The 27,264-nt window shown below is 41.8% G+C and overlaps 1 protein-coding gene across 3 annotated transcripts in view; it reads left to right on the top strand.

The window, feature by feature from the left end:
- DOCK1 (dedicator of cytokinesis 1) overlaps positions 1–27,264 on the top strand; it is a 323,968-nt gene that overhangs the window by 748 nt on the left and 295,956 nt on the right. For all 3 annotated transcript variants that reach the window (XM_075504339.1, XM_075504341.1, XM_075504340.1), the window contains exon 2: positions 23,366–23,449. In XM_075504339.1, the coding sequence (XP_075360454.1) occupies positions 23,366–23,449 (84 nt within the window). The remainder of the gene's footprint in view (positions 1–23,365; positions 23,450–27,264) is intronic.

Raw genomic sequence — 27,264 nt, 5'->3', positions numbered from 1 at the left:
CCGGTGCTCCCTCATCTCATATCCCTCCTTAGGAGAGGGAGGTTTTAAGGCTACAAAGGGAGAAGGCTCTTCCTTTTGCAGGGAGTGTGATTTTCATACAGATGAGGGGTTTCCCGTGCGCGCTGCTGTCCGGGGATCCATTTCGTACTCTGCTTCTTCCGTCCCTCTCAAACAGAGGGGGATTGTTCTCTGCCAGTAGCTAAAACGTCTCCGCTCTAGTTAAACGGAACCGAACTCGGGTGGTTCTGGGCAGCGTTGTGCCGAGAGGGCCCATCGTGATACTGAGGATGTTTCATTTTGATCAAAAGCGTTTTTTAGGGGTTATGGAAAAGACAACTTTATTGGCATGAGTGAGAGCTGTGTCTTGGGGAAGGAAATAATAAATCTGACTATTCAATTTGGAAATACAAAATTCAATGTCTACCACGGTCCTTGGACTCTCTTGGTTGTGAAGAGCAACTTAATTTTCATATGTACCCACAGCTAAGCCTTGTATAAACAATGCGAACAGGAAGAAGGGAGTTTCTGGGCCTAAGTAGAGCCCAAGGGAATTTTAGGAATTAATTTTAAGTTCTGTGTGTACATCCCTAGAAAACAAGAGCGTGACTTTTAAATTACTAGCAGCTCCTAGCTGGCCAGTTACGCTGGGTGAGAGCTGTGAGTAATACCAGCGCTGAGGATACAGAACAAATACAAGAAAGCAGAAATGCTACCGGTGGCGGTTGCTCATTAAGTTTTCCAAATACCCGCTTCGTGGCGTGGGATGGGTAGGGTATTTCTGAAAGACTGGAATGACTAAATTGTCACGTAGTATACGCTAGTGTTATAAACCACGGACACTCGAAAGCAAGTTCCTCTTTTGTAGGAATTTGTATCTAATACTGTGGCGGAAGAGATTGCCCTGACCTGGGTTTCCAGGAATCGATGTCTTGGAAGTGCTTTTGAAAGAGTGAGAGACTAAGAAGTGTGGAATAAACGGAGTATTTTAAAATACACTTTAAGTATATTTGGATATCCAATGTGGGAAATTGTGTAGTAAGAGCAGCAGACTTAAATGTAATTTAAGAAAAAAAATTTGTTTCACAGTTTCAGAAAGCACAAGATTATGTGCTCAGTTGGGATTTTTTTGTTTGTGTCCACTGCTCTGGAGAGAAGTTTGTCATGGTTTTATAACAGGTTTGTTTTTCTATGATAGTTTGTTTTCTTTTTCCTGCAAGTTAGCTGAGAGGGATGATCCTCAGCAAAATTAGGGTATTTCTCTGCTGGACTGCAGGGGTTTGAGAGTTGAAAGTAGACGTAGTGTTGCAAGGAGATAAAATCGGATTTAGAGCTAATTGAACGTTGCGATTCACTGGCCCGTGCTATGCTGTGAGATGCTGTTTTGGGAGGGATAGCTTCTTTTTGGCATCGCTGGGTTTCCTCCTGAGGAAGATGAATATTCACTTTGGTTGCATGCGTTTTACACCTCTTTGTGTTGTTAAAAAAGGGCGCTTTTCTACACTGCGAGACTTCTGGTGTTTTATTTTTTGTTGCTTTTGGATTTTGCTGCTTTTGGATTTTTTGCTGAAAATTTGGATTCTTTTGAAACTTTCAGGTTGTGGAGAATTGATGTAGCAGTTACATAGTCCCAAACAGAAAGGGAGAAGGCACTGTTAAGGTTGACACGCTAATAAATGAGTATTTTTCTTCCTAACTATTTACTGTGGCCAGTCCTGGAGACTAACAGTGGAACAGTATTGTCTGACAGTGGAACAGAAACATCTGCCTCTTCCCAAATAATTGAACTGTTAATTGATTGGTGTTAATTGGATTGTTGATTGAACTGCTATTTTAGTGATACATGTATGTAATATAGCATGTATGCTTTACTAAAGCAGAAATAACAGGAAGGTATCTATTGTTGTGGGTTATATTACTTATGTTGCAGTTGTGGGAGCTCAGAAATGTTTATATGTATACATACATGTGTGTGTGTGTATATATAAGATGTGTATATATAAAATATGCACACGTATATGTAATACATGTATATACGCTTTTTTTTTCCCCCCCTCTTGACTAGTGTGTTCTTGTGCACAACTAAGCTTTCTTAACATCTCAGGTCCCAACGATTTGCTGGCTGTGATGCAGTAGGAATAAATTATTGCGACATGCCTATCCTGAAACTGTGGTGGGGTACAGGTGTGCTAAGAAACGTTCCTCCTGCTCAACCCACTCCACCTTGCATGGTGGGGTTTGCAGATGATGTTGGATGTCCAGCACACGTGCAAACTAAACTTACTGCCTTAAAATGAGGAGCGCTGCCGCGTAGTGCATAGGCATTATCTCAGCAGGCAGTTGTGAGCGTGACTCAGCTCCGCTTCCTGAGAGAATTCAGGGCTCGGCGTGCGGGGCGGTTGGATGAGGAATGGGTGTGGATATAATGGGATAATACAGTTATTAGATTAACATATGGGGAACCATCTGAAACAGGAAAACAATCAGCTTAATTGAAGTAGCTTTTCTCCACTCTTGATGCTGCGTATCCTTCTTCGTCTCAGCGCCTAGCTCTGTATTCCATCTCTCGCCCCGAGCCGGTGGGGAGGCGTGCGGTGGTGGTGAGGTGGCCACGTGGGGGTACGGCTTCCTCGGTAGGAACATGAGAGGCTTTCGGAGAGCCCCAGAAGCTGCTTATGTCTGCTGCGTACCCTCGATGTCCCGAGCGGCTGCGGAGTGTGGCTGCTCCGTCGCGCGTTTCCTGCTTTTAGTGTGATGCGATTGTCATTTTGGTGTTCTTCCTTATGCCGGTGGAGATGAGATGTAATGAGCTGCTTTAGAAAGTCTGTGAGCCTGAATAGTGCTTCTGAAATAGCATAAAGGGGCTCTAGTAGCTTCCAAATCCTCTTGAATTCTACTGTCATTTGACCCTTTTCCTTTGGACTGAAGTAAGAGGTAGAACGGGTGCTACTACAGTTACCACAAATACTATATTTAAAATGCCTTTGTCTTCAAAAGTATGTGCAGATATGGAGTAATTAGATTAAACTATCACAGTGGTGGTCATTTTTTTGTGGTTTTTTTTTTTGTTTGTTTTAATAAATGGGGAAATGGAAAAATAGTGCCACGCGTGTCTGTGCACAGTCAGATGTAGAAGGAGAATTTCTGGGGTACAGGGCTTCTGCTCTGTGAGATTCTGTTAATTTTCAGGATGCTGACTCTACTTTCCTCTGCTACTCCTAATGAGTCCCTGGAAAGCATGGACAGTCATGCCCTTGCTGTGATCAGCAAGCCAGTGCGGGCTCTGCCTTGCAGGCAAGGTGCTCCTGGCTTTGGGCAGCTTCAAAAATTCAAAGCCTTGATGAAGAAAAGGATATCTGTGCAGGGGGCTGCATTGAGTGTTACTGCTTCGGGACAGCACATGATGCCTGGGTAGGTGCTTCCTAATGCCATGTACTGGGTCAAAGATAACATATATGTCAAGGACACTAGCATTTTAAAAACAGCCTGTACTTCTATGACTGTATATGTGCAATTGTTGCACTTTGTGGCATATCTAGGTGTGCTCAAGCTTTCCCCTAAGTAGACAGGGTGCTGCAAGTACTTGAGGTGGAATCTGTTGTTCGCGGCCCTTAGCCAGTATCATGCAAGCTGCTCAGATACGCTCTGTACTCTGTAGGGTGTATGTCTACATGTGCATTAATTTAAAAAAAAAAAAAAAAAAACAGCCCACAAACAAAACCAATTTTACTGTGAGCCACACCAGTTGGGAATTCCTGTATTTTTGCTTGTTACTGGTGAGTTTTTGTTGCATGTCACAACAGAGCGAATCATAACTAGGCTGATTTTAGATACTTTGAAACAGGATGGACTTTGGCCACATTGCAAGGTTAGAGTATTCTAGCGCCTGAGATTGGGATAGCTTTTCAAAAGGTGTTTATAGAAGTATCTTCAAACCAGGTGCGTAGAAATACATATTTTTTTTTTATTACTAGGGGAGGGCTATAATGAGTTGGTGGACTAAGTGGTGGTATGAAGGACATGATATGTAAATTTTGCAACTGAGTCGTGCTCTTTTAATGGCCCTTCAAAAAGGGGGATAGGAATTTGGTAAGAGCAGTGCCGTTGAAAGCACAGGAGCTCCTACGGCCGAGCACTGCTGCTTCTCTTCTGCTGCTCAAGGGAGCACTGCGGCAGTTTAGGACAGATTTAAGGTTTTTGTGGAATCCCGGATTTACAGTCCACAGCTGCGGTGAGTGGTGGTGGCATGTGGAGACTCTCTTGTTTACTAAGAGAGTTGATGATCTTGTCCTTGCATATTCGTGCCTTAAAGTAGGGAAGAAAAGGTTTTTAGGAAATTGGAATTAGGAATTTTAGTGATGCTGTGTTGTGAGTGAGGTTTGGAGCCGTCTGACAGGACAGGACGGTTACCTTTGTACTGTTGCTGGCAGCAGGACCGCGCTCTGACACGTCCCAAACGGATGCAATAAAAATGCCCATGCAATGTTTGCTGATGTATTTATCAGTGTATTGCCAGTTTGAGAAAGCACGTGCAGATTCAGTCTCCTAGAGACAACATACCCTACTGTACACCCAGATGAGTTTTATTTTGTGATTTCTTACAATACCTTTTAATTCCCTGCTTGCTGAGGGGATGCATTTCTGTGCTCCCCCGTCCCTGGCATCACATGAAGCAGAAGTAAGGGACTGGTAGATGCAGCGTACTTCTTCCTAAATGAATGACCTTAATTTGACTGTAGGCATGTACTTAATTATGCTCAGTTTACTCAGCAGTCGCTGTTGCTCTCTGTCAATAAACACTTGTTGCAAGCAACAGATTGGAGAGGAATAAAGATACCAGGTAAGTGGAAGCAAGCGCGTGCTCCTGTTCGCTTTCGTCCAGGTCAGTGACAACATTACAAACCGGGATTGTTCCGAGAAATGATTACTGTAGTGATTTACCAGAAATTTTTTTTTTTCCCCCCCGCCCCCTCATACAGCACATACTGACTTCCTATAGGCAGCTGGCTGCCTACGGGCATAATACAGAGCATTTCTTTAACTCTGCAATGTAAGTTTTCAGTCAGTTTAGGGATTTTTCAGCTGTTAATTAACACTCTTGTTCCTATAAAATAAAAGAGGAGGAGGAATTTTCACAAGATGAGGATTTACACTTTATGTTGTTACACAAGTATGGAAGTGACAGTAGGACAAGGTCCTGAGTTAAGAGTTTTGGTTTCGTATTAATTTTTGGGGAAAACCATTTCTGAATTTCCACCTGAATTTCAAGTAGTACCTTGGTGGGTTTTGTAGTTTTACTTTTTGTCTCTCATTGCCATAAATACTTGATTTAGGTGCACTGATACGATGTTCATTTTGGACTGTTTGCCATACTTGGCGCAGCTTTCTTTGTATTATAAATGCATTTTCCTTTCTGCGTAGGCAAAGCTTTCAGGGAAGGGGAAGGTAAACTGGATGCAACTTAAAGTCAACCGTCATCTCCAGGAAGCCTTTCTGTCAGCTTGCAACTACAGGCATAAGCACTGCAATAATTTTTCTTTGAAATATTTGTATTTCTGGAGTTTGTCCAGTACTGGCTGTGGGGCACATGCAGGATACGCTTTGTCTAATCCTTTAGTAGTCCTTCAGGACTGAAATCCGATACATCTTGTTAAATACCTGTAGTTGTGTCCAACTTTAGATAAATAGCTGAAAGCTGACTTATATTAATGAATCTAAGCTCAAATAAGGAACTAGTGCTAATCTAGTTTTAAGGTATTTACTCTATTAAAGATGTCCGTCTTGCCTCTCCTCTTCTACTTGCTGCAAGTCTGAAACTTTCAGAAAACATTCAGTGGCGGCTAATCGCCGTCTCTGTGAAATACATGGCCTGCTCTTCTTTATGGGTCGTCTTTACAGGGAGATGTACCACTGAAAAGTTAGCTTTTTTGTGTAAACTTAGACATTTTAAATTTTGTTTTCTGGCCTGTGGTAGATCCCAAGGCTATTCTGACAACAGTTGTTTTCCGAATAATGCTTTAATGAATTCCTTAATGAGTTACTGGAATATTTTCCTCCTTTAGCTTGGGGGGAGAATTGAAATCATGCCCTATCTAAACCAAAAGAATGTTCAAAAAGAGATAATTCTTGTCATTCTGAAACTTTATGTACGTTTTCAGGCTGCAGTTGTGAAAACATTTATATATTTATGGTATTATTTATCTTGCCATGTTTATGTAATTTGTGCATTAAAACGGATTTCTGATGTAAAGACTTGTAAGACAAGAAGCAGCAGTTGCTGAATTTGAGTTTCATCAGCAAAATATGAAATATCTCTGGAAATATTTTTCCGCTCCGTATAACTTTGTAACTAAACTGAAATAATTACATTGAGAACTATTATGGGTAATCATGTATCTATATACATAACAAAACAAACAGATGGATGAATAACTGAAGTAACTATTGGCCATGATACTTGAATTTTGGTTTTTTGAAATAATATTTCTTAACACTGCTGCTTTATTTAGAGTATTGTTTGTATTATTTTAGCACAAACCTTTTTATAACATGTTTTCAGAGGTTTGTGGTGGCTGATTTTACCAAAGGGTGTTGGAGTAGCAAAAGGTCTTCCTGTTACCCAGTAGAAAATACCATCGAGTGGGTGATACAGGACTTGTGTAATTTTTGAACACGAATGGAAGTAAAAGTGTACATGATCAGTATATATGCTTGTAGGTGCTTGGTTTCTTAAGGCACTCTGTTCTGTACATCTCTACTGTTGTAGCAGCTGTGTCACTTTAACGTTTCTACTACACAAATTAATCGATACTGAGTTTGAAAACCTGCTTGAGCAGCTCCCGAGCGGAGCTCGGTGCAGGGGTTTCGGGAGCGTGCTGTAGCACAGCAGGAGTCCCTGTGGAGTCCCGTGTGCGGAGGGCATCCTTGGTGGCATCGTGGAGAATTGTCTTCCTCGTGGACGTGCTGAGTTCCTAACTGATTGCCGGCAGAGCTTCCTGGAGGCACGGCTCCTGAGCAGCTTTGAAAATGTACGTCTGACAGTGCAGGTGGGCACTTGGGGTTTGTGAGAGCACACGCACCATGAAGTGCCCGAGAGCCTCTTCAAGCGTCCAGATACCTTTTGGAAGTCCAGCCTTAGGTGTTTGTGTTTGCTCTGCCTGCCTTCTTCTCCGAACAAAGCACGGAAGTACTGACATCACTCAATTTGAAGTTGAATGCAATAAAATAACATATGTTTAGGGAACATAGCTGAATAGCCCATGGGTCCCAGGAGGAGGTAACCGATGCCAAACAAGGAGTTCATGACGCCGGACCGTACCCAAACCTGACACGTGAGGACCTTCAACTGTGCTGTGTTATAGAGGAGGGCTTTCCTAATTTCCATACATGGAATAAAAAAAAAAAAAGAATTCAGAAGAAGTAAGATGGCACACTCTGGCGCTGGTGGTGCCTGTGGTCCCTGCATAAGGCTCAAGGGAGTCGTTGGAAGGGGGCAGGGATACAGGGCCATGGAAAGCTCTGCTGTTACCTGTGTCTCCAGCAGCATGCCTGCCTGCCTGCCAGCTGATGCTTTAGCCTTTAATGTCCTCCTAATTGTGCCAGCTGGTCTGCAGGAGAAAACGTTGGCAGTAGGGAATGGTTCAGTGAATGTAGTTGGGTGCTTTTATTGAGGAGTTGCTTCAGCGTGGTCTGTGTTACAGTATTATCCGCAGCGAAGGTTGCGTATCAGAAATGAAAGTAACTGGTAACGTAAAAAGTATTCCTGTAGTGGACCCTGAAACAGGAAATATCTCAACACTGAGCCAGATGGAAGTAGCTGATGATATTTGCGTTTCCAAGTCTTGACACAGATGGTGAACAATTTAAAGGGATGCTTGCTTTCAAAAAATCTGCTGTGCATATGACTCCAGTGAACAAATCATGACCCTGAAATGGCTGCGGATTATCAAGGCAGTGACTTGGAATGTCCTATAAATACTGTCCTCTAAAGGAGGGGTTGCACTGCAGTTTTAATGACTAAGTAGAGATATGGTTAAGCATGTCACTTGGGTCAGGAAAGTTATAGATAAGGGTCTGTGGGAAGCTTTAAACTTTCTCTTGACTAAATATAAGCTTATTCTCCCAAAATATCAACATATGAATAAAAACTAACATCATGATGGCAAGAAGTGGAGTTTTTACTTTAATTATTATTTTTTATTGAGTAATGGAAAGAGCTAAAAGAGGGCTTGTTCATCACCTCGTTTGACTTGCGTGGACCTCCTGTTGATCAGGGGATCTGAAGAAGGGACCAGCTGCAGGCGTGACCAAGCCTGTGCTTATTCCATCCTTAACTGCTATGGAGACTGTCGTCGTGTCGTGGGCTGTGAGTCTTTCCATCCTTGCTTCTGCCTTGCAATACAGCCTGGGTTTGAAAACCTGGTCCTCCTGGTTTGTTTGATTTCCCCCCCCCCCTACTGCTTTCGGGTTGTACGGGAACATGTTACCAGTTTTGCTGTTTTGCATTGGACAACCTATGGCTGATTCATAGCTCATATATAGAAAATAATGCTTATACTCAAGCCTATACTATGTTCTGTCTAATGTGAGGTAACGGTGATGTTGCCTGGTGTCTGGCCTCTGGACTTGGCTGCTGGATGGCCTGGTGGCTTCGGGCTCTGGGTATAGCAACGTATTGCTTTGTATCTTTTGAGCAAAATGTGATTATGATACAAAACTGTCTACAATTATACATGAAAGCTTTCTTGCTACCTGGTTATTTTCCTTTGTATGGTTTTTATTCTGTCATATGCTTCTTAATTTTTAGTGATTTCCAAGCTTTTTTCTTCAATTCTCATATTTTGTCCTTCTATACAACTGCCCACCGTTTTTCTCTAGGCATTGCCCATTGTATTATCCCTGCTGAAATTCCTTCCTTCCTTCCTACTCACCTGGCTACCCCTGTTTCACCCTTCGCACTGATGGGAAATAGTGTTTATCTTTGGAGACTTGTAACTGGGGCAAATGGAAAATATATGAGCACTGCTGTCCTCTCTCCCTCCAGTAACCAACTGTAAACTCTCTTCACTCATTTCCAGTATGTGGGGGCTGAATCATTTCACTACCAGAGGACATGTGCACTAGATATGGACCCTCATCCACCTCCCACCGTTGTACTGTCTGACTCTTGCCTGCTATTTTTTCTTATCATGACTAGAAGGTGTTGGTTGTGTCTCCGTCAATCCGTAGTCTTCCTGATGCTTCTTTGACCAAGAATCTTAGGTGGAGTAGACTTGAGAGACTTTTTTCCCCTCCCTTCTGAGGTTGGTGTGATCTGTGGTGTTGTAGTTTTGGTGGTGGTGTGTGTGGGTTTGTTTTTTTTTTTTTTTCCCCTTCTGTGGATTGATCTCCGAAGTTTCCAGTGTAAAACAGTGGTTTTACTGATAGCGTTTTTAGTAAGTTGGTTTAAAAAAAAAAAAGTGGTTTGTGGCTTTTTTTTTAGTTTAGTTTTGGAGATATTTGGGCTTCCATTTCAAATTGGAGTTACTCTGTAGAAGGTATGTCTTTGGTATGGCAGTATCTAACTCTGCCTCCTTCCTCGACAGCCTGTCAGCAATGCCTCTAGCTGTTGACAGTCTGTCTTCCACCTCTACGTGACCTTGGTCAAGTCTGTTCTATACTTTTTTTTTGTCTCTGCTGATGCTGCTCCCTAAGGGTTGGGCATAAAGAAGATAACCTTTTTCTCATGGACTTCCCAGGCGATGGGCAGCAGTATGCACAAGAGCAGCTCAGAATTCCTGTAAGACTGGGACTTGCTCACAGACACAGCAGCTGGCATTGACTCATTTTTAAAATGAATTTAGTGACATATGCAAAGCACTGGATGGGGTTGAAGTGGTGGATAAAGATCCCTTTCCCATAGCTTTCGGTTATTGAGCTCTTCTGATGAGAAAACAGTTGTTCTTGCTCACAAGTTAAGTGGCTGGAGATGAGAACAGATATTTTTGTGGTGCAGAGGTATTTCTTAGGCAGTAGTTTCCATAGTGTGTGAGTCAAACAGGACAAAACAGCAACCCCAAACTTTTGATGGAGAGCCAAATATTCTTTTGGTATTTATTATATTACACTTTGTTTATTTTTATTTGTTGGTTTTGTTCTTGAGTGTTTCACTGTAACTAAGAGTCTAAAAGGATTAAAAAAAGCATTAGACATTTATCTGGATAATAGGGACATCTGCAGTTACATTGGATTGGATCGCTTTAATGCTAAGTATTACTGTCCTAAACCGCTCCAGGACTGATAAGGTGCTGACGGACGAGGGAATTTTTTTAGCGCTGGCTAATACAGAATTGCCTGCCGTGAGGTGTGTCCCTAAAATGCTGATTATGGGAACTGGACTTCAGACTCCGTTTAGTCCGATCTGGTCTCCCTCCTGGTGAATCACGCTGCTGGGATGTTGATGCAGGTAGCACACGTGCAAGTCTTAATGCAATTATAACAAAGCCTTTGTTAAACCAGTGCCGCCTTGTGATGGTGCCTGCAGCATCGATGGGGAGTTACTCATTTAGCCAGTGTATGCTGCCCACATAATGGGATGAGTGTCCCGTTAGCAAAGTTTTATTTGGGGGGAAAAAACAACTCCTTTCAGAAGCAAGTGAGTCTTTGAGGAGTGCCTGAAGTAGCTCGCTTCAAGCTCTGTGGGGTGGGAATTGTTATTCCTAAAAAATAAAGCTGTGGACTGGATATAGCCAGATAAGCACGTTTTAATAAAGACTTGAGAGAATTACTCAGTTATGGTACTGTTTACATTTTTGGAAGTTTTGTGTGGGTTCAGCTTGTGTTTGATTTTCTAGTTGAATATATTCTTGAAAAGATTTATTAACAGATTTTTATCAATAACTTTTGCTGCAAAAGAGGCCTCTGTTTACTGTGATAACAGAGTGATTTAACTGGTTCAGATTTGTGCCTTAAATACAGAAAGTACGGTTTGGGCTTAGTGCAACAGCTGCTGGTTTCTGCAGTTGGAGCACACGAAGGTGGACATGTGCTTGGCTGAACGCTGGAAGAAGTTTTAATACTATTAGGGCTTGAATATCTAAAATATTGGGATAACTGTGTAAGCTCTTACAGTCCAGGCATGATACCATCTGTAACACGGTGTGCTGATCTGGGAGCTGTTCTTAACATCAAGATATAAACTCTAAGATTAGGAGTTCATGTATTATGTTTGTATGATAGTGTCTCGATGCTTCCATAACATTTACATAAGGAGTGTGGAAAACATAAAATAGTTTTGCAGAGGGGAAATAGAATAATTGCATACCAGCTCAAGTGTTGATAAGATGGATAGGATAGTGATGGCATTGAGAAATGACCGAGTAAACTTAGTAAAAAGTAAAATATTGGTGAACATTAGTGAAGCCTTGGGCTCTACCATCGTGTTTCCCTACTTACTGCATCTGCACATCGCGGGCGTTTCTGTTGTTACCTTTGCACGCAGCAGCACAGTCTTGCTCTTGGGACACTAATGGACCAAGAAACATTTTTAAAGTTAAAGCTGTTTTTCTCCGGAGCACTGAAGGCTCCTAATCGAGAGGAGTAAGTTGGATTCCTACAGGAAAATGGCACAAATACTGTCCCCCTCCCCATCCTTTTCAGCACCCCTCTGTCCTCGGCACGCAGGCTGTGGACACAAGTCCCACTGCAGAATGGTCCAGGTGTTGCGTAGGAGGTTCTCGCCAACTGCGCCAGCGCAAATGTGTGTTGATTTATATATTAAAAATGAGCTGTTTTGCTGGACACGGGGACTTGAATTGAGCATCCAATGCTCTAGCTATCGTTAGTTTGGGTTTTTTTAATAGTTTTGTTTTGAGGTAGAGGTCCTGAAAGTGGTGAATGAGTTGAATAGTTGAGAAATAATCACTGGTTATTAGACTAATAGAGTATTTTTACAGTGGGGGAAACAAATGTTTTAAGGTGACAGTGGTTGTGGAGGACAGATACGCTGTCCAGTTTAGCACAAGCTTGCGCTACCAGTTAGAGCTTGCCAAATATAAACATTTGAACAGATTTTGTATCTTCTGCATTGCTTTGGAAATCCTTACAGGGAAATGGTTCTCCTTAAGCTGTTATTTCCAGTGGGGCAGTGCTAGAAACGGCACTGGTCTGCTTCTGTAGCCAGGAGCTGGCTCTTGCCTCCTCTGTTGGCTGGTGCTGCCCTGGGCTACCAGCGTGCATGTGCTGTGTGCTAATACTTCCCCTCTTTTCAGTGAATAGTTGGAACGATGGATGCTGGGAAGATAACAGGCGAAAAAGAAAGAACAGTTAAAATATTCTTTTCTTAAAGCAACAGGTTAGCAAATTACTGCTGGGTTAGTGGCACCTTAAACACCCTCCTGGCATTGATATACATGACCATCAGTGGCGTTTTAAAAATATGCTCTCTTCAGGTGGTTATACTTAGGAAGTAAGGTGTTATGGCCTTGAGCTATTCTGAATTAACAAGGGTGATTTTGAGGCTCGGGGGTGTAAGGGTAATAGTTATAAGGGTTGCCTTTGACGCATTTCAGTAGGCTGAGGGGTGCCCTAGCAGTGGGGAACCAAATTGGTCGGTAGGACAGGACTCAAAGCTGCTGGCGGAAAGTTCTCATCTGGGGATTTCCCGTATTTGTTTGTGATAGATCAACTTTAATTAGGCTACAAAAGGCTTTAGAACAGTCAAATTAATTTGTGATAAAATTAAGTGTTGTGACTGTAAATTTAGGTTCCTGTTGCGCAAAAAGGCGTGGAGTTCAACGTCCGTAAGCAGAGCTTTCGGGTGTTCCTCTACTGCGGTTTTCCCCACTTCCCAGAAGTCTGTATATTTGATTTAATGGAGAGAGTAAAATGTGATGATGGGTCTTTCAAAAATAGTAATACCATATCAGTTAAATTTCCTTCTCCTTATTTCTTCCAGAGTGAACATGAAAATTAGCATGGGTTCAGAGCATTCCTCCTCGGTGGGTAATGTGGAATTCGTACAGATACGAGCTCCCTCTAACAGTGCTGTAAGGAAACCCCTATTGCTGCAGAGAGTCGGTCTCTCATCCTGCAGCAAGCCGGACAGTGACTCTTTGTGAAGGCTAGCGGCCGAGCCAACTCTGTCGCTCTTCTGAAAGCGGCACGAGGCATGTGACTCCTTGCTGGTTTGGAGAAAAACAATTTTTCCCTGTTTTTGCAAAATGCCGCTCTTATCTTTTAATGCATTCAGGGCTGTTTGACGTGCTTCCATGGTTACGTTTTTACATTAATTGCGGTATAAGATACAACTTCAGGAAAAATATCACATATTTCCTATTTCTGCAATAGCCTAGCTGTTGTGGAAAAGAGGAAGTGTTGGTGGATCAAACTGCAGCTCTTAGCAGGTAATTCTTCTCTCTGACTGTTATTTCTAAGAAAGCAGAACAAGTTCCTCAGGGATTATTTGACTCTGGATCCGTGCTCTTTTCTCTGTAGTTCTTGCTGTTGGAGACAGCTTGAAAGACTGAGACACAAATAAGGTGATGGCAAGTAAAAAGAAATTGAGTAAGGTTTGATGTGTAAAAAGCCTAAAACTCCTTCTCCTCTCTTCCCCACTCCATAAGCTTTCCCGAGAAAGCAACGGAGGAATTTTGATTTTGTTTTCCCTTGTAGAAATGCTTAGGAGGAAGAACAGTAGGAAATGAAAACTTCTTCCCATCACCCCATTTTCCCCTTGCTTTAGGCTTTTTGCTCTGCATCATCAGCTCTGTATTGCAGTGAATAGTGTCTTGCAGGGGCCATTTTTTTGCTAACTATTTCCACAGTAGTGTTATAGCAGTTTTATTGTGTTGAGCTTGATTTTTATAGTCATTGAAATGACTATTAAAATATAGCCGTGACATTAAGCTCACTGCTATAGAAATGCTTAGTGAAAGACACCCTCTTTGCAAAATTGTGTTCGGTGCAATAGAGACCTGCTGCAATGGCAAGGGAAAGGCTTGAAGCAACAGGGGACTGATGCGTCGAGCACCTTCAGATGGAGCTAAGATGAGCGTGGTGCAGATTGTTTTTGTTAAAATCCTCACGCAGATATAACTGGGCTTCATTCTTGCTGGCTCTTGTGTAGCAGCAGCAGCAGCAAGCTGAAAAAGGTATTTTCATAAAGGTTCTGCTTCATCCCGTGAAGGATGAAGGTCCTGAGGAACTGGCTGCGTCTGTCATCCACGACCAGTCTTCGACCCAACCTGTATAAGAGGTGCTGCTCCCCATCGCTTGGGAAGCTGTATGCCCTACTCGAGCACCAAACTGGCAACTTGTGATTGAGCATTGGTGCCTGTGTAGACTTTGACCGTAATTTGTGCTGTTTTAGCATGGAGCACTGGATTGGGAAGGACTTCATGGTTTGCCTGCGTTGTGCACGTGACTCTAATATAGCCCCCTTCATAAGCTGGTTTTAGGTTGAGCTTGTTGCATTTGGGGATGTTTGCACTTGCAACAAGCAATTGGCAGGACAGTTTTGAACTGCACTGCTCTGTTTGGGACCTTCTCCTAAGGCTGTAGTCGGTGTCAGTTGAAGTTGATGCCCTCCTGTCGCCCTCCCGTGCTTGGCTACACGGTTCTGCCATTGCTGGTTTTCCCCCATGGCTCTGAGTTACTGATGGAGCTATCACAGAAAAAGCGCTGAGGTTTTGAGCAAGCTGAACTCCTTGCAACTGTTGGCTGAGGGACGAGGTGGGCGGCAGCGCTGGTGCGAGGGAAGGGGTAGGGATGTGCAGCCGGGGGCACGTCGGCCAGGAATGGGTGTGGAGCTGCAGCGCTGCCTGTTTTGGTCACTTATCATCTCTTGAGGAACCTCTAATGATACGGCCTGACGTTGACTCATGACGGATTCATACACATTTGATCTTCTGTCAGCATTGACCGTAAGTTGAACTAGTTCCTCCTCCCCTCCGGCGTTTAAGTCTTCCTTCCTTCCTTCTCACGCCCAGCAGGTACCTTGATGCATTTTATACGTAGCAATATCAAAGGTTTTGCAAATTTTGCAAAGACTTCAGGTAGAGGCTGTTTTGAATTTCAGTTAATTAAAAGCACTGAAGTCCGTTCTTCAGATACATGATGGTAAGCATAGTGCATGCTCAGACCCTGTCTTTGCCTCCTTTGAGGCTGTTGCCTTTAGGCCCACCATAGCAAGAGCCGAGTTATCGCTTCTTAGTGTCCCCCAGTGAGATGTAGGAAATTCAAGGGAACATCAAAACTCACTTACTTTGTGATTCTGCGTTACCAGAAGACAGATGCCAAGACATCTGCCTCTTGATAATGTTTTCTGTTTGTCTAAATCAGCATCTTGCTTTTTCTACAAAAGCCAGTGTTAAGAGCTTGGGTGGTATGATTACTTCTTGCACACAATGTGTTTCAGTTAATGGACTTTTTAATATTAAAAATCGATTTAAGTGTTCTTGATTGTGCTTCTTGTTAGCTGTGCATTATGGCACATTATTAATGCTGTTATAGTCAATAATGGTACCTTTTTTTTTTTTTAACACTAGTTTCAGCTTTATACCCTCAGAACTTAGTGGTGAAGTACTCTGAATACAGATTAAGTAGCGAGGAGGAGGAGAGAGAAAGCTGTTAAAAGAATGAGTTGGCATCTTACTTCATTAGTTCCCTAAAAATAAAGTATCTGGCTTCAGAGGGGGGAGGAGGAAAAGCAAGAACCTGAATTTGGTTCTTGGAAATGTTGGATAGGTCCAGAACTCTTTAATTTTTTTTTTTTTTTTTTTAAATGCAGAAAGCACAAGTGTACATCTTGTTCTCTCCTACTTGAGCTCTGCCCGCAGGATGCGGCAACAGGGTAGTTGCGCTTCTGGAAGGCGATATGACTTAAGTTTGAGGATTATTCTGGATTTATGAAGTTTCCTCAGCTTACTTATTCATGCTGCGTAGTGATAAGACACCAGATGTGTTGCAAAACATGTTGCTCCCCTGCGTTGCCATCTGTTATAAAACCTGACGTGTGTAGTTATGTTTATAGAGGCTTGGGTTGCCCTTCGCTCTTTCTAACCTGTGCTTAACCGACAGTCGGTGCTGCACCTGTGCTTAGGTTCTCCTCTAAATGCAGAATTTATTTCTGTGTATGTTTACTAGTTGCCTTTTGAGCGTTTTGTGTCCTCACCTGGGAAGAGGGAAGGCAGGCTGTCATTGCAGGGGTTTCAGTTTGAGTGGTACAAGTGTCCAGGTTCAGGATTCTCCAACCCTTGGCAGATGTCCGGTGTGGTTCACGAAGGAGAGGCAGTGCTCCTGGGCTCGCGTGGGAATAGTGTTTCCAGATGAGCCATTTTTGTTTTTTTTTCCCCAGGAATTTGCTGCACAGGTGGAAGAGGGGGAAAAGGAATGGTCTCCCCTTTGTAAGGAAAAATGAGTGTAAATCCTTACCATCTGCTTAACCTTGCTGGATTTAGTCTAGTCCTGCTGGAGAGGTACCTGCGGTAAAAGTCACATTCATGGATTTAATCAGTAAGATGGTAGTGTGTTACTCGCGAGGAGGAACCACGAGCTGTATTTTCTTTGTTAGCTTGAGTTAGCTGAGCTCAAGGCTAAGAGTTTCTTCAGGCTTTTCCTCTCTTTAGGAAATGCATCTTTTGTGAATGTTCAGATGACAAAATAACTGGAATATTGAGAGACAACCGTGATCCGAACTGGGTGAGACCAGGAACGACAACATACAGGGTGACTTCAGTAAGGTGGGAAGACCTACCCTTGGTTAATACACACATGGAATAATAGTCTTTAACAAATCTTCGGTGCAACTCTTGACTCGTACCCTTCTTTTTTCTTCTTCCTTCTCCATTAGCCTGAGCTGTAAAAATTGGAAAATTGTCCAGGTAGGTATTAGAGAGCTGAGGAGTCTAACAGTGAAGGCAACCACTTTCCTTTTAGAGAAAATAGGAGGAAAACCTTCAGGTTTTTTATTTTTAATACTAAAGGATTTACAAGAGACTTTGCTCTCACCTCTGTGGTTTCAGTCTGCTTTTATGGAAAAAGCACAATTTTGATTTTGGGATTTTTTGTAAAAGACAGTGTAAAATAAAGCTGATAATGTGTTAAATGTAGTTTGCTTTCTTTTAAGAATGTGGAATGATTAATACAACCTTTAATGCAAAGTAATTCCAGAGAATATTACTTTGACATTTTTATGGTATCTTAAGATATCTCAGCTTTCATACAGGCAGAAAAAAAAGCTTTTTCAGTATATATTGATGTTAGCTTTGTTTGTTTTTTCCTTCTTTTCCCCTCTGTCACCTCTCTCTAATTCTTCTAGTGTTGCACTCCTCATTTTTCTAATGCACGCAGATTAATGAGTGCAGTTCTGTAGAGGTGTTTGTTCCATATTCTTTACCAGTAAATGGGTTTTTAGTGCAATTACTGTAATGCCCTATTCATTGTTCCTTTCTTTATCAACTCCTAGAGTTGAAAAAAGTGCTCTTTCTATGCCCACACTAATCCTTTGCTTTTGGCACTTCAGTACTTTTGTGTAGATGTGCTTTGTGGCTGCGGTGGGAGGAGGAGGGGAGCAGGGAGAGCCTTTACCCGGAGAGTCGCCTGGCTGAAAGCCCAGCTGATGAGGAGAAATATCTTTGGTGGCACTGAAACCTTCTGTCTGCGGCATGGGAATGAGAGGTGGCTTCAGGATGGTTTTGTCACCGTGACTTTATTCTTTGCGTTTTCTCTTTTGCCATCCTAGTTCTGCTCATTACATCTCAGAGCAGAAACCCAAAGTTCACTGGCACGTTTGCTGGGTGCTCTTCAGCTTTCGTGTCGGCCAACTCCACCTCGACTAACAGACATACTAAATCCATATGCTGCTGGCTTTGTTCAGTGCAGATCTCAAGAGCCACAACTGTTCTTTATTTGTCAGCAGCATGCCCCCTAAAATTACCAGGTGCTTTCCCTATCATGACGAGTTTTGGTTACCGCAGTTTTTATAAGCAGGTCAGATATAAGACTGCACCTGAAACGGTCTGTTTGGAAGCCAGTGCAAGTGTACCCATAACATGGTTGTCAAAGAAATGTGGTCTATACATGTGATTTTGCAAATATGATAGGCTCCCACAGCTCTAGATTAAATCAGTCATAGCTAGTGATGCTTAGAACTGGAAAATAAATCTTTTTATTTCTTTGTCCACACCTTTGAGAAAATGTTGTGGTCGTTCTCTTCAGCAGGCTAACCTTATAATTAGAAAGCGTTGGTCGGATGGAGGTGCTTGGGTGGTGCATAGCTCGTGCCAGAGACATCAGGGAGCAGCTGCCTCCTTTATCTTCTCAACGGTCTTCTGCAGTGAGAGCAGTCCTCTTCTCCTGGAAGGATGTCACCTTTACAGGTGCCTTATACACAATTGCCATATACTGGGCTGTATGAACCTGATACTTCATCTGTAGTGCAGAGTATAGCCCAAGCTGAGGGAAGTGGTGCTGGGTTGCGAGTGCCTGAACTAACTCCAGTATTCCTTCTGTGGAAAGGCAGCACATTTGTAGCTCAGAAAGCAGCATCTTTCCTGAGCTCCAGTGACTTTGGTATCTCTTCTGTATGGTCTCTGAAGTTACCTCTATCACAGATGTATCCCTGAAGGAGAAAACGCATTGTAAATAGCATTCTTCTAAATGATAAGGGATGAGAGTATTCGGTTGCAGTAGAGAAGCTTAGCCGTGCCTCTTCAGTTGAAGTTTATTAGAGAGGAGAAAAAAAAAAATCTGTGCATGGATGAAGAGCATCGGGATGCTGTATTGGTGTTAACCTTGAGGTTAACTTGCACTGGCTAGGTCTTAGTCATAAATCTTTTGATGCTTGAGTAACTATGCTCCTTATCTTGCTTGTGCATTCTAGCAAAGGTTTTTCTAACTTACGAGGCTGTGAAACTCCTTTGCCAAAACAGTGAGTCTTCATTCTCAGTTCAAGCACGATGGGGAGGCCTGACGTTAGCTGGTGTAAATATTCCTAATGCTTCATTTAGCTTGGAGCTCTCCAAGCTGAAGATCTGTCATGCTGAGAACTGGATTTTCCAAATTAAGCAAAACTTATTTCAGTGGGGAAAAAAAATAAAAAAAAAAATTTGGAAGTCATACTTCAGGCTTTTAAAGATTTTAAATGGTGACTCAGAATACAGTTGATCAGACAAAATATAAGCATACCAGTTTCATGCTTTATTCCTCCGAATTTTGTCTTTTCCTTTAAGTAAAGCCTTGTTGTTTGCTCCAATCAAACATTTTATCTGTCATTTTATCTGTTTATATTTATATTTTGATGTCACTCTACGTAAAAAATTACCCTGAGAGGGAGTTATCTGCTAGCTTACATAGGAGCATGCAGTGTAGTCCAAGCCTTGTTTTGTAGTCACAGGGGTGGAACACACTTTATTTTGGTTGTTTGCTTCATGATCTGTCAATGCTGCTGCAAGCCAAAAATGTGTGGTGGTTTTTTTTGTTTGTTTTTGGTAGACATATTTTTCACACATATATTTTTAAAGATAACTCTTCCCTCCATGGCTGTTGCTCCTCGCTCAGTTCGGGTCAGTGGGAGCTGTCATGGGCAGTAATTACCACTTGATGGCTGTTTGTCGTCTTCTGTCAAACGAATTGGTCATTACAGTGAAGCTCCTGTTAAGTGACCCTCCTTGTTATGATAGAAACCAGTTAGCACTCTTGGATATAAATTTTAATGTCTTTTATTTATAGCTGCCTTTGATCTTTAGTGTTATTCCATTTAAGTGTTTGAAAAATGCTTAGCTGAAGGGTGAATTGAGTACAGGACTGTTTTTAATCTGTCATAATGCAAATTTTTCCTGACTGGGGTGTCTGGTACGAGGCAGCAAGATCGCTCGTCAGGGTCCCGAAGGTGGAAGACCCGAGTTGGATTCATTTTTGGATGTCTTGAGCACCCACAGGTCCTCTCGACTCTAGTGACAGCTGTAAGTGTTCAAGAGATCTAAAGGAAGACCTTAAGGATGGAGTTAGGTGTTGGAACTCCAGCCACACAAGTTTGGAGGAGTTAGTATTGACTGCGTAACTTTGTCTTCCCTAGTACGTGCAAAAACCGAACTGAAAATACTTCTGATGAGTGTTACTGGGCAGAGTGTCCCACATGCCCTGTATTCACCATCGTTAACATCCCTCTGCTCAGAGCAGTTCAAAATGTTAATTTTTGTTAATGTGTTTTTCCCAGAACCCTCTTCTCCTGTAGAATAGCAATTACGGCTTTGAAATAGTCTGTGCCGGATACCTAGGAGGGGGGGTTTATCTCTGTTTAATAATATACAAATTTAAAAAACCCCATTATAACAGGAATAGCTAGCTTGGCTTGTTTTGATGTCAGTAAAACTACATTACTTTCTAAAGCCTTCGTTTAAATACTGTTGATACTAGTCTCTGTGATGCACTTGACCTTTATTCTTTTTACCCTAAAGTGTCCTCTCCTCTATTTATAATCTTTGGAAGTTTTCATTTCTGAATTGCCTTTTTTTTTTCCCCATTTTTGCACTCAGATATATTTATTTACTTCTTAACTCAAAAGTCTACCAAGGCAGCCAGTCATGTATTCGTTGTTGTTAGCATTGTAAACTGGAATTCAGTAAATTCTGGGGAGAATAATTAGTAACTCCTGGAGGTTCAAAATGAAGTCGCGGCCGTGGTTGGAGGCAGCGCCGGGCACCGTGCCCCGTCCTCGTGGTGGGATTAGACTTTCTCACATGCCCGCTTGGATGTTTCCCGCTTGCGCACTTGGGGCTAAACCGATTATCAGATTTGAGATCAAGAAAGTATTTTTCTCCAGTTACCAGTTCTTACAGATGTAATTTATGTTGTTGATGTTCTGTGTAATACAGGCTCTAGCCTGCTGCTTAGGACCGCTTGGGGATAGGAGAAAATTGGGCAGGTAGGTGAGGGTGCTGCCTGGGTCCGATGCCTCATTGCCTTTGTAACTGCGGCTTTTGGCCTTTTGCTTGTAGGTTTCAAGTTTGAGGTTTTTTTGGAAGTGCTTTGTGACCTGTAATGAGCGCAGTACGTGTCATTAATGTCCTCTGAACCCTTTTGGTCTGAACATCTGTGAAGATGTCCTGCGAGAAGGGGAGGGCTGGTCTCAGCTACACGTAACTTACCCAGTTCTTTCTGTTCCAGTTGTACTACCAAGAGTCCCGCTGGAGCACTTCTGACGACGCTGCGTACCAACCGCGTCCCTGGGAACTAATGTAGAAAGAAAAGCAAGTGGTTATCTGAGGGCTGGTAGAAAGTTTTGAGGTAGCTATCATATTCCAAAAATGCTTTCACTCCCCGAAGAGTTATGACAAATAGTAAGAAATTTTGATTCTCAGATATTTTTAAAAAGCTGTCCTTTGACACTGCATCCTGGAGGCTGTCACTGTAAAGAGGAGGTCTCCGCTCAGAGAAGCGCAGCCCTTTATGTACTGGAAATGTGAAGACGAGAAGTATGTAAGCTCCTCACGGTGAAGGAGGAAGGCTACTTTTGCCATTTCATTAGTTGTTAAGAACAGTGTATAAAACGCCTTTAAACTTGGTAACCTCATTCAAGGGAGTAACTGCAGTTGCAGAACTGTGCAGAAGCTTTCACGGGTCCACCTTGAATATAGTTCGTTAACTTCAGTCTGGTGACATACTGGAGTCACTGCCTTTGGTCACGAGGACCTACTTGGTATTGGAAGATTTTGTTTCTTACAGAAAGTTTGCTCCATGAGAAACGTAAAAATCTAGCTTTAGGAGTCATAACTGTTTTGGTTTTAGATTATTAATATTTTTTTCCAACCAAATGTAGTTTGCAGCATATTTGTCAGATAAATTGCCTGTATTGTTCTGGGCATTGCTAACCTCAGTGCTCAGAGTTTCCAGATTTTCTTTTGGGAAGGGTAGGGAGGAATGGTCTTGGACTTACTTTTTTTTTTTTGTTGTTGTTGAAGTTTATTATCTTCTGAAGATGGCTGTTCTCAAAAATTCTGCGTTCTTATCAGCCAGTTCTTTGAAAACCAACGCATCCCCATGGTTTCTATTTATTGGTTATGATGCCATTTCATTGGTGAGTGGGGGAATGCATCTTTCCCATTTGAATTATCTCTGGTAGTATATACCTGGCTACTGGTTTTCTCAGAGCAAACCAATTTTTGTTCTCTCCAAAGTTACTCCCTGGCCAGGAGTGAAGTCTGGCTGAGCGTGGGCAGCCTGCGGGTCGGTGGTTGTGAGGCTGGAGCGGCTTCCGGCATTCATTTTTTGCAGTTGATTTCATCATCGGCTGAAGGTGTTCATCCAGGGCTCCTTCAAGGAAGGTTAATGTGGGTGGGCATGGGTGGAGGCTGACCGCTGGTCTGGGGGCAATGATGAGCAGACTCTCCTCTAAGGGCTGAGCTGGAACTCGTGACCTACAATGAAGTCACTTTTGGAATATATACAGCTGTGAGGTTTGCTATTTAGGTGCATCGACACAAATCTGAGAGTTTCCCTCAGTTGAGAATCCTTTCTGCCCAGCATTAGGTCTCCAGTAGTGACACCAGCTGTGTGTAACGTGAGGGTCCTTCACATCTCTCTCACGTTGTGCTTCTTGCTGCTTATGGTCCTAGATGGTAGGACTCCAGGCTTTTTCTGAATTCAGCACTGGAAAAGGAATTGGTTTTCACTTTGTTGTCATTCCTCACCCTGCTTTTGGCTGGAGCCACTCAGAAATATTTGTGAAAACAAATGCATTTGGGAAGTTTGCAGGTTGTGGTGGTGCAGGCTGTGGATGCTGTCAGGGCTTGCTAATGAGTGAGGTATGATAACTTGATTATAATACTATAAAATGGGGGGATAGGACTAGTCTCTCCCATGAATACAGTGGGTTGATGCAGTTACCTCTGGTACTAAGGAATTCTGAAATCATGTTTTTAAACATAGCACGCGTGCAGTAAATTAACGAAGTGACTGAGAAATCATTCTTTAATATTGGTGGTGGTAATTTGGGTTTTCTAAAGAAACTTGTAGGTTTTCTGTGTTGAGCTGACAGTGGAAGGCGGTGCTGTTCATTACAGAACTGCGTAAAATTGACACAAAGTGCTAGAAGACAGGCAAGTACAACAAAAAAATTAATTGAATGTATTGTTACGAAGAAGCAAAGCATTATAAATGGAATGAGGGACTATCGTTAGAAAGTAGACTTTGTGGCTTTTTGAGATTTGTTACAAGGGGAAATATTAACGGATTAAAGGACTTGGCCAAATTTTTACAAATTTTTTACAAGATCCTTTCCAAAAGGTTGAGAATGGCAACAATGAGTAATAAAAACAATTACGTGGAGAAACAAAAATCCTGGAAGTTATGTTGTCTTGCATGTGCTAACAGCAGTATTTCCTCTCTCCAGCTCTCTACAACTACGACGCGAGGGGACCGGATGAACTTTCCTTACAAATAGGCGACACTGTGCACATATTAGAAACCTATGAAGGTAAGCTGGCAAAAGTTGCATTTAAAAACATTGTTTTTGCAATTGCGTTACTCTTCTGTTTGTGACTTTATCTTCTCGTGTTATTGGGTGATGAATTACTTCCTTGCTAAAGGACAAAACACATTATTTCTAATGAACACAGAATTAACCAATGCTAGGCGTGAATGAAGATGCATGTGGTCGATACCCGGTGAATAACCATTTCCTTTTCTATGGAAGATGGATGTTCGCACAGCTTTATTTGTATGGAGCAATTGTAGCATCTACCCTACATTAGAGAAATGATAGATGCGTTTTGGATACCCTCGGGTAATGCAAGAGAGCCTGCTGCTAAAAGAAGTTTAATCTAAATTTGAAAGTCACCTGGGTCCTAAATTATTTATGTCTCTCTTATAAGATGGGTACCTGTGTTACAGTGCCGTGGACTGATTTCAGGCTTTTCAGATGCTTTGCTTGTTTTGATATGAAGCTGTAGTAACATTACGTGTACCAAAATCTTTCCTCCTTGATCCATGTAAAAGCGAATTTGAACGCTAAGTTTGATAATCAACAGAATGTGAAAATTGTCATAACACTTTTCGGCTCTTGCTTGATCCAGTATTGAGCCAAGCAAAATACAACTCTCTCATTATATCCTTGACTTGAAATTTTATGGCATGCTGCAGTTTGGAAAGGTGTGAGTAACGTATAACTAAACTGTCTTTGTTTAAAATATTGTAACACTTTTTGTCTTGCGGAAATGTGATTTACTTTAATATATTGATTTAATTTGTTTGTTTATTTAGACATTGATCTTTTGGTACATCTGTGTGATAAATCTGTTTTAGATATTGGCTTAATAGGATTTTTTTAAGTGTTATCTTTACTAAAACAAACAATGCTATTTCAACAAAAATAACCAGCTCTACTCATCACTGTGCAAATGAATTTTCTCCTTGTTCCTGGGCTGGCATTTTCTTACGGAGTTCAGCTTGCTGCTGCAATGCCAAGTTTGACTCTAAGCAAAGTAATCTTTCCGTTATCTGATGTTATATGCTTTAATAAAAATCTAATAATGCAAAAATTTTAAATGCAAATTGAATGATTTACGTGTTGTGCAGCTTTGTACTTCTATATATAAATAGATTTATTTAATGGATGTGGGAGAAACTCTGAATCCTGAATAGGGTATGTGAAACCGTATCAAATGGTGACTGCTGCCAACTAAGTGGGACAGTGGAGATGACTCACTTTTCCCCTGGACTTGAATAACTGAAAGACCTTCACACTCTCATGGTTGTTAGGCTTCAAGCACATGGGATGAGTTCACGTTAAAAGAAATGCAAATAAGTTAATGTTCTTCCAAACATTTTATACAATGATTACTCATTGCGTACCTGCTGTGATGGGAAATTAGATGCCGTAAGTCTTATCTCTCCTGTTCACAGAGCTGCCATTATTAGGTAATTATTTAGGCTTTTTGATCTCCAAGTTCCTCTGTACAAAACTTGTGGAGATTATGCCCCAGGAAGTTTCGTACCATCTGCTCTAACGTCCAGGTGTGCGTCCGGGAACTTCCCTGCCACCGGCCCTGTCTGTGCCAGGGCTGTGCTAGGCTGCGGTGGGGTGGGCGCACCTGAAGAAAAGCCCCCTCATAGTAGGAGCATGGGACAGAATGGTGGTTTGAAGAGTCAGTAATGCCTTTTTGCTGAGGATCTGTGATTCTGCTTCTCAAAAGTCTACCCCTTTTCCCTCTATTTAAGATTGTGGGAACACAATTGGCTTCTGTCATTGATATCTGCTGTATTATGCGTTCTGCTCTTGGCATCCTACTGTAGAATTGTTACTATTTTGATAGTTTTCTGCAATAATTCTTAAGTTAGGAGTAGTTTTGAAGACTTACATGTGTCCTGGGCTTTGAAGTTGTAGATTGTAATTGTGTGGGTTTGTTTTTTTTTTTTTTTTTTCCCCTCTGAATCTGCTTTGCTGTCAAGAAAAGCTTATGGTAAATGTTTACTCAGTTGGTCTTCTCTCTGCAGACGAAAGAGGCTGAGAAGCTGTGAGGGCTGGGTCTCATATGCATAGTCTAGAAGACCTGTTTTAAGGACAGGCAGGTTTCTATAGGATTTCATGTTGCTACCATGTACTGGAATGGATTGCTAAGATGGACTTTGCTTATGTGTTTAAAATATTATTTATTTTTTTACCTATATGTAGAACTTATTTTGGCATTTGATTTTATTACTAAAACATTTAAATCTTTTAAATTTTAATCAAAGAAAACTTTTTTACTCTGAAATGCAGGACAGAGTTTGTACAAATAATTCAATGTACGGATCCTGTAAAGTTGGAGGTGTGTTGCAAACAGCCTATATTTTTATAGGAGTTATGAGATTGGAAATGAATGTGCACATTTCACTGTTGAATCTCAATGTTTAAAAGCTACTTCCTAGAATAATTGATCTTGAAGATCAAAATAATTTTTTTTTCTTTCAGGTAGAATTGCAGACAATTTTATTTTTCAGTTAGAAAACTTCCTTTCACTCCTTCTAATGTGAGCCTTACAGGAAAAGCCAAACAGCAAAGCCATTGGACTTCATAAATATCCTTCATCTTGCGAGGATTGTATTTCATAGCAGATATCCCAAAACAAATATTTGCCACGTTCTGAATTAGTATTTGCCTGATCTTTATTTTCTTAATTCTGTTTCTTTACATTATTTGGTGGAATGGGCAAATGGAACATATGATCAATAAATGTGGCTTATTAAGGTGAATAGCTATTACATATGGAATCACAGAATGGTTTGGGTTAGAAGGGACCATTAAAGGTCATCTAGTCCAACCCCCCTGCAAGAGCAGGGACATCTTCAACGAGATCAGGGTGCTCAGAGCCCCGTCCAACCTGACCTTAAATGTTTCCAGGGATGGGGCATCTATGTCTCTGGGCAACCTGGGCCAGTGTTTCATCACTCTCATCATAAAAAAATATCTTCCTTATATCTAGTCTGAATCTACTCTCTTTTAGTTTAACCATTACTCCTTGTCCTATCACTACAGGCTGTACTAAAAAGTCTGTTCCCAGTCATGATCATGGGCCAATACTGAGATTCTCCAGTGAGGACCCTGGTATTTCTGTACCATGTGAGAGAAGAGTTAGGATATATATTACACAGATGGGTGTTTTTCTCAGGGCATACATAATTCATTTCTATGAAACAATACCAAGGAGAACTGTAGTGTTGGTACCATTCTTAGCCCGCTTCAATAGGTTATGACATTTCTTTTGCAATTCTTTGCTGAACGTGAATCAATTCCTTTCCACATGTATTCCCCTTGCTCTACTCCCACGGTAAATAAGACCATTTGCTGGGATACTGTCCAAATGTGATAGATTCATTTGGCATTGGACAATGTGTATGTGGGGCAATCTTTTGTAGGTATATATAAACAACATATTTTGTGCAGCTGACAATTTGCTCCTACTCATGCTCCAAGCTGACCTGAAGCCCTTTGGCTTCGTTAGCATGGTGCTGAGCTGAAACTAGTACGAACTGCTGAAAGTGCCAAGTTAGGGCAGCTCTATAACTTTGTTGGCTGGTTGATAGCAAAAAGGCACATGCCTGCATGTACGATGCCGTGTTTGAAGCCTTCCCATCGAAGGCCAGTGGCTTGTTCTTTTTTCAACATCTGCTGATGTTTGAAAAAAGTCAAGGTCTCCTACTAAACTCAGAGGGATGCCAGAAGAGGCTTTAAGACTTCTGAATTACCTTCGCTAACCTGGAATCTTTTAAAAGATACTTTAAAAAATTAAAACTAATGTTCTCCTTTATGGG

Source organism: Mycteria americana, chromosome 6, assembly GCF_035582795.1.
Source record: "Mycteria americana isolate JAX WOST 10 ecotype Jacksonville Zoo and Gardens chromosome 6, USCA_MyAme_1.0, whole genome shotgun sequence".
Classification (NCBI taxonomy): domain Eukaryota; kingdom Metazoa; phylum Chordata; class Aves; order Ciconiiformes; family Ciconiidae; genus Mycteria; species Mycteria americana.
The sequence above is the reverse complement of the archived record's forward strand: the minus strand, read 5'-3'. Positions and strand labels throughout refer to the sequence as shown.